Source organism: Astyanax mexicanus, chromosome 3, assembly GCF_023375975.1.
Source record: "Astyanax mexicanus isolate ESR-SI-001 chromosome 3, AstMex3_surface, whole genome shotgun sequence".
NCBI classification, from domain to species: domain Eukaryota; kingdom Metazoa; phylum Chordata; class Actinopteri; order Characiformes; family Acestrorhamphidae; genus Astyanax; species Astyanax mexicanus.
The window spans coordinates 45,258,751-45,270,714 of NC_064410.1; the positions used below are offsets into that span (position 1 = coordinate 45,258,751).

The 11,964-nt window shown below is 37.2% G+C and overlaps 1 protein-coding gene across 1 annotated transcript in view; it reads left to right on the forward strand.

Moving 5' to 3' along the window:
• The window catches only part of hpcal4 (hippocalcin like 4), a 39,195-nt gene extending 31,184 nt beyond the window's left edge, over window positions 1-8,011 (forward strand). Inside the window, exon 4 of the mRNA XM_007249268.3 lies at window positions 357-8,011. Coding sequence (XP_007249330.1) covers window positions 357-554 — 198 coding nt within the window. The 3' untranslated portion in view covers window positions 555-8,011. The remainder of the gene's footprint in view (window positions 1-356) is intronic.
• Window positions 8,012-11,964: the final 3,953 nt, after the last annotated feature.

Sequence of the window (11,964 nt, forward strand, 5' to 3'; positions counted from 1 at the left end):
ATAGATACACATTTTATAGTTCTGTCCATTCAACAAAAACTTTTTGTGTGACTGGAAGTATATGTTTTTCTTAGATTTCAGAGAGTAATATTCTTTTATGACATTGCCAGCCAGTGTAGAGCCTTACGCACTCTATTTAATGAGGGCAATAAGATCAAAATGTAAAAAATGGGTTGTGATTTTATTTTGATTTTGATTTTTTATCTGATGTTGTGTATACGTGTTATTTTCAGAGTTTGGAGGTGTGTTTCTTTAATACTATAGTCACTTTTTAACTTTGTTTCTTCTTTTTTCTTACTCTTTTCACACATTTCACCCTCCTGCTCTTGCCACCTCTTCTTCGCCTTTGCTCCCAGGCGATCTATAAAATGGTGGGCACAGTGATTATGATGCGTATGAACGAGGACGGCCTGACGCCACAGCAGCGCGTGGACAAGATCTTCAGCAAGATGGACAAAGATCACAATGACGAGATCACGCTGGAGGAGTTCAAAGAGGCAGCCAAGAGTGACCCCTCCATCGTCCTCTTACTGCAGTGTGACATGCAGAAGTAAGAGAGAGGAGGGGTGAGGGAAAGATGGGGCTGAAATAAAAAAATGTACAGACTTTTAAAAAGAAGCAGGTTAGGCCATGTTCACAAGGAACTTTTGGTTTCTATCAAAAATGCACCTCTTGCCATGATTTCAGTGAAGAAAATGTCTGAAAAGGCATTTTACTGAATTTAAAAAGCCTCTGTTGTTCGCTGGAAAAGTTTGCCAAAGTTTAACCTTTGACCGTGTGTCAGTCGCTGTTACGCAGGAGAGAGAAGATATTAATCACCACTGTCAGCTCACATTAGGAACCGTAAAAGCCATCTGTAAAGATCTGTAAGGACAGCTCATAGCTTGCTGGGTAACAGTGCTATTGCTGGTTTCAGTGGAAGGCTAAAATGCCTTGATAAACTAAAGCATGTGTTTCAAAGTATGAACCTATCTTTAAATATAGACCAGGGTCCAGTTTCCAGGTAAGAATTGTTTTTGTGTTTTTAGAAAACCAGGCCCAGATCAGAATATTGTCAGAATATTGGAAAATTTGCATCTGATCAATTGTCAATTAAGTCAGGGATGCTCATTCCTGGTCATGGAGATATCGCACACCTGTCACACTTAAGGTGGACATGAGGACATTCTATGTGTTAGGTCTAAAGAATCCAGGGTGGTAGAAAAATAGACTGAAACTAATTTGTAACAGAATGTTTCTGTCCAACTGACTGTCAGACCCAATAGTGGCAACTATTCGTTTAAAGAGGTACCGTACTTTTTCGCACTATGAGGCAATAAACGTCTATTTTCTGGTCTATTTTCATACATAAGGTGCATCAGATTATAAGGGTGCATTTTATGCGACACTAGTAACTAGTCGTAGGAACAGGGGTGTCACCATGTTTTCCTTCTGAATTCAGAAAATTGTAAAGCTAAGCTAGGTTAAGTAAACAAAACTATAATTCTTAAAAAAAAAAACATTTCAGACGAGTCAGATAAGTCAAACGAGCACTGGATGTTAATCTACACAGATTTATGCTTATGACACGCGTCAGAGCTGGTCCAGTAAGCCAGGGCGCTATTAGCTAGCGGTTTATCCCACATAGCTTGTTTTAACACAGTAAACACACAGACTACAGTCCGATAAACTCACCTCTGAACAGCAAAAAAGCTAGCGCTGTGGCTAGTGGTAGGGGACAGGCCAATAATATTCACCTCTGAACAGCCAAGCGCTTAGTGCGATTAGCAGCTAATTCGGCTCCACCACTGCTAGCTGGGGTTAGCAGCAGGCTATAGACCGGTTATTCTCACCTACCTTTCTCAGCTGCTACATTATAGTAGGTTGTTCCAAAGTGAAGGACACATCTAATAAAGCTGAAAGATGCAGTCAGTTGTGGAAATGCAACTGGTGTAAAAAAAAGATGGAAAATGATTCCTCTGAAGCATTTGTTTTTGAAATGTTAAAAATATTGTTAAAATAGTGTGACCCATTGGCCTCTGTGTACTTCCTGTGAAATGAAATACACAAGCATTGCAAGGATCATTTCTGTGGCTTTGTGTGCCTGTCGCCTCTGCTCTCAACCAATCATGGGCATTGTCGTGTAGTGTGTTCAAACTTCTCCACAAGAAGGAGTCTCTATTAACTGTCTTACCGTAGACACGCCCTATGCCAGCTGCAGCCTGGAATTTGTAATGCAGCTTGAGTAAAACCCTGCAGTCCTTTGATATTTTTAGCCATTAGGTTCCACCAAACTTTGTGAGTTTGTCTTTAAAAAAACATATTAACTTTCACATACACACAAGCACTTTACAATTAAGTGATGCGTATCAGTGCATTTTTTTCTGATGGACCCCAAAATCTCTTTGTGAACATGGCCTTAACGAGAGTGGACATAAAAAAGACACTTGTACATAGCCTACTTTTGAATGGGAATAAATAAGAAATTTGGGACAGAGACAGAGATATAGAAAGAACAGTTTTAGAGTAAAGAGTAAAGAGAGTGAGATTTTCCTCCAGTCTTTGACCAGCTGATAAACTGTGCTTTTCGTCAGACACTTTTACCATGCTCTTGTGGCTTATAGGTCACCGCCTGAAGAGAAAAATCCATTAAGAGGCATAAAATATTTACATTCCACTATTTTTATCTTGGAACTCCTCTTATTCCTGGTATATTAATACAGAAATGCAGAGAGAGAGTGTGACTGCACCTCAATACTGCTGTGAAAATGTAAAATATCTCTATGTTTTCTCATTGTTTTCCTGTCCTCTTCGAATCAAAATGACCATTAAACTGTATGACGTCAAGAGGAGCCTTAAGCAGTGCAGCCAAAAGGGGAAAAATTAGTCACACTGTAATAACTAACGCTGAGTCTAATGCTGCATTCCATTTAACTCAGAAGTCAGATGTCGGAGCTGGGAATTAAGTCACATCTGAGTTTATGGTGCTGCAGTTATATTTCAAATTTAGTGTTTGACTTTAGTTTGGCTCTTATTGGCCTGTGCTTTATGGAAAATATTCCTTACTTTTTATGTTCCAGGTATATCATTGTTAGCATTGCCCCAGATTAGCACTGTTACTGCATTCTACAGTATTTGGTGTATCTAAACACAAAGGAACCATCTCTACTGATAAAAGTTGGACAGTACTGTCTCTATGTAGAGAAAGCTAAAAATGCTACTAAACTGAATAATATTACTGCTTTAAATGCTGTTCTTTGGTTATCAAAATAGGAAATCTGTCCTATGGGTTCATTCCAATTGAAATTTCCAGTAACACTTTACTTGGATGGTTTGTTTTATGTCCTCATTGATGCTCAACTGACATTCAACTAAATTTCAGTTAAATGCAACTTATGTGACCATATGTTGAATGTAAATGATTCAAAATAGAACATAACCCTAAACAGTAATAAACCCTAAAATCTAACCCTATTCCTAACCCACAACTTTAAATCCAAAGCTAAACCCAACCCTGTTGAGTTTGGGATGGAGTTGGATGTAGGGTTATATGTAATAGAGGATCTTTTACCCTTCAGTTCAATTGCATTTAATAGACACGCAGCTAAATGTCAGTTGAATGTTAGCTGAGCATCAGTGAGGCCATAAAATGGACCATCCAAGTAAAGTATTGCCAAATTTCTTACTTGGATCAATGAAATTCCAAAACCTGAGTTTAAATGGAATACAGCATAATAATGTCACGAATCCCGGACTTTATCAGCTGGTCAGAGAACAGGGAGGAAATACTGGGATTTAAATCATTAGAATTGTCTACAGCATCTTCCAGATGGATCAGTGTCACATATGAAGGAAGGACATAAGTAAATGAGTTGGACTGGACTGAGCACTAAGAATATGTACATGAGGATATATACGTAAATATACACTTAAACTTACAGTATGGAATTGTAAATGTTTCACTAGAAATGCTTTCATATTATATTACACCACAGCCGCATTTGTGTGCACACACAAAACTACACTATGTATATGATGTGGTGATTTGTCTCTGCAGGTGTGAAAGAGTGTGAAAGAATGTGAAGTGAAACTGTGTATTTATATGAGAGAGTGCTTTTTTGTGTGTAATTGTGCAGAATTGTGTGTATGCGTCTGTGTGTGTGTGTGTGTGTGTGTGTATTTCTGTACGAGTGTGCAGATGTGAATGTGTGTGTATGCGTGGCAAACTAAAGTCCTTGACTTTATTCTCTGCTGTCCACACCAGTGCTGGGAGTATTAAAGTGCTGTTTGTTGTCGGCTGGTGGTGTGCTGTGCACTATTCTCACTGGTTTTCTAATGAAAGCTGTAGTTCTCCGCTGTCCTGAAGATGTAACCTTTCCCATCCGCCAGAGTGTACGAGCTTAGCAGGTATCATCCCAGAGTAATTGTATTAATATCGTCACAGCGCCTTTTCTTATTTCTCTCTGTTATAATTAACACAAACACAGATGTAAAACAGGACGTGGAATATTATATTTGTTGCTGCAATACTTATTTGAGAATATTGTTGCACTAGGTAGGAGCAAGTACGTCTGGTTTTCTACTGCTACTCAGTGCTAATAGTGGACATAGTTTAATCTTGACAACCCAGCTAACGTCACCCTAACCTTTGCTGATGAAGAGGGGTATGGAGATGTGTACTGGGCTATAAACTGTACCTTGCGTATTTATGTATTTATTTGCATTTTGTACAATGTGGATAAAAGCTGATTTGTGAATTTCATGGAATTTAGTTCTTAAACTTAAAGGGGAATGCCAGCAATTTCTCAACATTTCTATATAATTCAGCCATTGACATGTGGGCAAAGTCTCTCTGTGTACTTTGATGTGAAATGGTGCATTGTAGATGTTTACACTGATTGGTTAACAGTGCCAGTATTGTCATTTTGCCTTTACTATCACTGTAAATTTGGCAGGTTTTATTTTTCATTGTGTCATGAAGATTGGACCAATTTCATAATATATAGAGACCAATGAAATGCTTTAAACTCTTTCTTCTAAAGTTAAGAATGTTTTTCTTCTCCTAAAGTTGCTATTTTGGAGATAAAAGATTTCTGCATCAGAGTAATAATATGCAACACTGATAATGGTAAAAGTGCTAAATCTTAAAACATATACTACTGTGCCTTACATTACAGTACATTTTAGGCCAAAAAGACAACATATTAGTTAAAGCATGAGAAAGCATATCCACAAAAAAAAAAAAAAGTTTTTAAAATCAAACCTTCTGAATGACTTTGCTTACATTTCAATGTTTTGACTATCCTGAAATGTTGAAAAATCGGAGAAATTCCCCTTTAAGTATGACCACTGTTTCACTGCTGTGTGAGCTCATCACGTGATGTTACAGTTCTTAGTAAAGCAGTTGCAGGTGATTTGTCTGTAGAGCTAATAATATCAGTGATGGATGCTTCCTGTCCATCAGTTCACTTGATGTATTGCTGGGATGTCCACTTTTAAATCATGTTTTGTGGCACTCTTGTGCTGGCACTCTTTAAGGCCTCTTTTTATTAGCAGTTTTATTATAGTGACAATAGATAGATACAGAGTGTATCGATTTTCTTTGCTCACACCTTTTTAATGTTCCCTTGAGTTCTCAAGATTTAAATGTTCCTCCAATACCTTACATGAATTTATTCTGCTTAATAAAAAATGATATTACCCTTACAGACAGTAACTTCATTGCTTAAATGCTTCACATACACTGTGTGTGAAGTTCAAACAATGAAACATTGAAAGTTTATTTAATGCAAGATAATACTGTGTTGAATAGAATGAAACCGGTTCAATAGATTATTATTGGTTTAAAGCTGGTGTCCGTAAGTTTTGGGATTTAGGGCCCTCTCTAGTAAGAATGGGTAATTGCACCGAGCATGTGGAAAAATAATTTTAAACTGGCTGGGTGTGATGCGGTCTCCTTTCAGAGCGGATAATTCGGATCCAGGTTATGTTCAGTCAGAGAGAGAGAAAGAGAGAGAGAGAGCACTCAGTCAGAAACGTCACTCCTTCATTTCTTTAGTTTTACTATGAGTAAATGAGCTACTGAGCTCTGAGTTTCCCCTTCTGAAGTCTCCATTGCCCCACCAGCCGCTCGCATTCAGTAAAACTGACTGATCCTCTTTTAGAGGCGGTACTTGTGACGTATGTACGTAAAGACGCGTGACATCACCAGAAGAATTCTCACAAAAAGGGACCCGACACCCAAGTTTTTATAATAAATATATTAGTCTTAGCAGGGATGGTCGTTCCAGCACATTAAACACAATATTTTATCCCTTCTCCACTCAGAAATGCTCCTGCTTTCAGTTTAGAAACAAAATAATACGGACTGACACTTTAATGAAATACTATGAAAAACTGAAGTACTATGTGTAACAGTGTATATTAAACTTTTGGCATCTCTCTGCAATGTGAGTGAGTACCATGATTTATTAGAAATCACAGGCAATGGATATAGGTACTGATTTTCCTCGCTACTGGATTGTCATCCCTGTGTAGACAAATGTAATTATTTTACAGTAGTTTAATCCTGTTCAGAGATCTAAAGTGACAAAAACAGCACGAGTGAAGGACAAGTCAACATAAAATGAATGCATTTTAATTCCAAATTGAACAAAGTTTACTGCATGTCAGCCAATGATTACATGTCAGATAAAATGACTGCTGTTTGAGGCCTGATCCAACTACATTTGGTTTACAAATCAAAATGCAAAAATTATAAGGATTTTATGTCAGTTATATAATGTAATACTTGGACCAAAATATATCAATCGTACAGTTATTACAGTAATGACCTTGCATAGCAAATTCTGTTACTACAATCTACACGTATTGAGCACATTATTAGGTACACTGTACTAACATTAGGTTGTGCCTCCTTTTAGTTAAAATAGCTTTAATTCTAAGTGACAGGAATTTTAAAAATCTCTTGAAAACATTTATCTATGATTCTTGTATCACATAATTCCAGATCTTGTGCAGATCTTTCAGAAGCGCTGCGAATCTTCCATCCTGCCACACCTCTTTGGTAAATGACTGGAAAGGTCAATAAAGAACACTGAACTCTTTGTCATGTTAATGAGAGCAGTTTGAGGCAGCTTTTGCCTTGTGTCTTTGGGCATTATCATGCCAGAAGTATCCATTAGAAGCCATTAGAAGTAAACTGTGGCCATAAAGGGATGCACATGGTCAGCAACTAAACCCAAAAAGGCTGTTGCATTCAGATAATGGCTGACTGGCAAGAACATTAACAGGCCCATTGTGTGCCAAGAAAACAAATCGTTCACACCATGACACCACCTCCACCAGCCTGGACTATTGAAACAAGGCATGTTGGGTCCATGGATTCAGATTAAGGTTCATCAGTCCAGGCAATGTTTTCCAATCTAGTTTCGGTGTCCTGTGCCCACTGCAGCCTCAGCTTTCTGTGCTTGGCTGATAGATATGGGACTCAATATGGTCTTCTGCTGGTGTAGGCCATTCAAGCACCTCAAGGTTTTGCATGATGTGCATTCTGGTATGCTTTATGCTTTAACGAGTCTAAAAAAACTGACACACAAAAAATTGCTCATTTCTTTATTACACTAGAAACTTGTTGTGTTGAAAGTCTCAGAAGATTCTACAGTTCTGTAATAATCAAAATTTCCAATTTCCTGAACCTGCTGGCCTCTATCTGCAAAGCATATGTATATATTGCACTGCTACAACATGATAGGCTGATTAAATAAACCCAAGAATGTGTTGGTGTACAGCTGTTCCTAATAAAGTGCTCAATGAGTGAAAATCCCAGCATACAAAACTTAAAAGGGAATAAATGTGAACCGTTGTGCAATACACTTTTAATAATAATATGTTCATGTGCTACACGTTCTGTATGTCTGCTTTCATTTTCTCTGTCACTTTTATTTATAATTATTGTAATCGTAAAGCTCCTTGAACAAAGATGTGTTATTTTTGGTACATAGAGAAATAAAACTTGTGAATGTCTACTGAACTGCTGCAAAAAAGTGTGATTTTTTTTGGTGCATTTGTCTTTATTGTGTTTATGTAAGGCATCAACAAGGCAGACAACAGCTGTCAGTCATATACAGTAGTAACTATTAGCTGTCGATATATATATAATAGAAAATCTATGGTATTCTCTCTCTTTCTTTCTTTATTTCTTTCTCTCTCTCTTCCTTTTTCTCCCCAACCCCTATTACTTCTCTCCCCATTACGCACACATACACACAAGCACACACACACACACACATCCACACACAAAGCACAGCATATTTTTGCACAGACCTGCACAGTATGAGTCAGACAGAGGTGCTGATGTCATGACGGATGCTGTTGTCATGGCAGCGGTGCGGCGGTCGGACACATGCTGTAGTCTGATGACAGTAGGGGAGACGTGTGTATGCCGTCCCTCAGGGACACATATACACACACACACACACACACACACACACACGCACGCACACACGCACATACATACAAAAGTGATCATTCTTACCCTCTCCCAGGGACACCTATTCAGTTTGAACCAGAGATATTTTTACCATCTGAACTTTTGAAAATATAAAATTTATCTTTTATTGGAGCTATGTCAAGATCAAGGTTTTAATGAACAAATGAATAATTAAAAGATGGTAAATGCTGAGTTTATGAAAAGTATATAAAGTTATGTACAGTGTTTCTTCTATATACTTTGAATCAGCAGCCAACTGCTGCAAAATCACTGCCCCTGCTGCTTTAGAATTTTATAAAATGTAATTCAGTTTTTTCTTTCAAGATTTCTTCCTTTTTTCTTGTCACTGAGGTGGGCTGCATTTGTTTCATTTAATATTATTCAAAATTAGGGGTGGGAATCACAGGATAACAGGGCATCTCATGATACAATATTATCACAATCCATGCTGTCCATGGTAAAAATGGTATCAAACTACTTTGACTCTGTGATACTTAATATATCACAACACAATTCTCTATGGTTCTTCACAGCATCTGTGTTACTGAAGAAGATAAAATACTCCTAAATAAGCAAATAGCAGGAATTATCAATTTATTGGTGAAGGTTTCACAGAATTGGACAACTAATGTGGAGTAATGAAACAGTAAGTCAAATTGGGGGAGAGTTTAGAGTGAATATGTTTTAACAAATATATATAGATATTTGATTTCACATACCAATATAATCCAGTCTAACCAATACTGCAATATATTGCAGTATCCATATATTGTCCAACCCATACTTAACAGCAAGTATAAGAGGCACTTTAGTGTACTGTGAATACTGTGATGACTTTTTATACAGTCAGGCCTAGGGGAAAAAGCTAAAGTAGAAAATAACTGATGTTTTTTTCTTTCATGGACATTATGAAATCAAATTTGATTTTTTTTGATGGCTATTATCTGAAGCATTACTTTGTATTTCTAATATGAATTTATACAATGGGAACATAAAATGGAAGAATTGTCCATACAGGATAAACATATTCCGATCCAGGGATACATTTTACAGGCCCTAATGAGCAGATTACTTATACAGACACAGACACAGTACGATCCACTTCTAACTCATAGTTTAATGCTAAAAACATTTTAAACGTTTTCTCACTGTGTATTCATTTGTTGGTCTATTGGAGTTACTTTGTTTTCATAACTAGTGGTACAATTACATTATATACATTTTCTTTTGTAGACTCCTGTAGACTTTTTTTTGTTTAAATGTGCAGAACTCCATACTAAAATCTGTTCATGGGTAAACACTGGATTTAATTAATAGTGACAGACACTATTGAGAGGAAATATTTCATACCTGTCAAGTCTCCCGTTTTGGCCGGGAAACTACCGTATTTTACTCCTCTTTCCCGCCGTCCTCCCGTATTAGTATTTTCCCGTAAATTTCCCGTATTATATTAAGATTAAAAAATATATATTATTAAGGAGACAGGGAGCTGACTGCTCTGTGTCTCTTAACCAATCGTGGAGCCGGTTCAAGGAGAAAGTCCCGCCTTTCAGGAGAAACAGCCAATCAGTTTGCAAAGGAGAGTCAGTGTGGTGAAGCCCTCAGTCGCTGTGAGTTCAGGCAGCTAGTCGGAGCTGCTGATGTTAAAACATATCTGGATTTTCAGCGATTTTTCTTTAAGAAAGGTCTAATCATGTAAACTGTGAGGAGATTTTTCTGATAGCTGCTTAAAAATACTCGTCTCTGAAATAAAACACACAGATTAAACCTTTTAAAATAAAATAAAAATTACAGCTGACTCAGCTTAACTAAAATGTGGAGAGGACCGAAATGAACTGATCAGGGGTGGAGTGATCAAAAAGAAGAAGTATTAATTAAAAAGTATTAATTGTGTAGGCCACTTAGGACTAATTTTACTGATGGAATATATGTGGTCCATGTCCTTTTAGTAAAAGCTCATAATACTATTTTTAGGTCACCTACAGTCATTTTGCAGAATTTGTGCACCCTTTGTTCAATTTTAAATCTATTAAATAAATAAAAAATATATCATATAAAAGAGTGCATTTATGGCAAAAAAGACATGAAATCTTAACTTTTTTTAATATCTAGAAAAGGATTTTAATTTGGCTGTATTAAAAAAATCACATGTAGAAATGTCCACAACATTTCAGATTCTGATAATCTAATTTTAGTGTGTAAGTGGTTCACTTGTGGTTATTTTAGATTTTTTTGTAAACCTGTCTTAAAATGTAAGGGATACTGAACCTTCGTTGGGCTGGAGGGACGGCTTTAGGCGGACAGAGGAACATATCCCTTATTTTTAAATCTAAAACTTGACGGGTATGATATTTATCTAATATTTTATACCAGTTGAGGTCTTTTTTAGATGAACACTGACCAATAATGTGCTGTTTGCTGCCATCTGCTGTTTATCCTGCATAATCTTACACTTTCAGAGCACCTCACAATTCTAAAGGTTTGGGCACCCCGTGCCAGATTAATTCCATGTTGACCCGATGTGACAGTAGGTTTTAATTCTGAGCAACAAGCAGCAGCCCCGATTCCTCTAATTTAATGAGTCTTCCAACATCTGTTTGACTGAAATGTAAACCTGCAACCACAGAACCACCGTTCTGTCGAATTGTCCTACTTTGTCGAACCGTGCTGCCCTAATGTATATTTAAGTGTAAAAATACAAAAAAGCACTATTTTAGGGCCCAGTGAAATTCCAGTATATGTACGTTATTAGATTTGGATAGCATAAATCATTGTATCATGGCAAAGGTATGGCAAATAAAGCTCATTACAAACTGCTTTTGTATTTATTTATAATAATTGTAATTATTAGTTTTCATTTACACTTTTGTGCAATGACAGTGCGTCCCTCTAAAACAGATTAATTATAAATAAAAAACACGAGATATAATTAAATTGTGTATGTCAGCGCATGCGCAGTACCTTTGGGAAGCATGTATCGATGGGTAGAACAACCTGCTCACTGTGGACAGGTCTGACACCCCTGCTTTACAGAGAACACACCTCTACTGAACATGCACTTTCTCACCTCAGACTTGAAGGGGTTGATTCTCATTTTGTTCTGTTCACACTCAGCTGCAAACCACTTAAGTGCACACTGGATGTGCCTACATGTACAGGCCGACATGTCAACATAACCTGCAAACAGCAGAGAAACAAAAGCCCTTACTGCCTCCACAAGAAGACTAAGACTAAGATCTAAATCTTATCAACCCCTCCTAAACCCTCACACCTCCAACCTCCAGCCCCCACTTTCTCTTTCAGGTGGACCTGCATGACTCAAAACTGACAGTAAAGCATTAAACAGAGCTTTATAATACCATTCACATACATTAAATCCACAGATGTCACAGCTAGCAGAGAACGTTGTAAGAACATTTAGCAACGTTTTGAAAAGGTAAAATTTCTGCAATGTTACAGAAATATTGGTCCAGGAATGTTCTGAAAACATACAA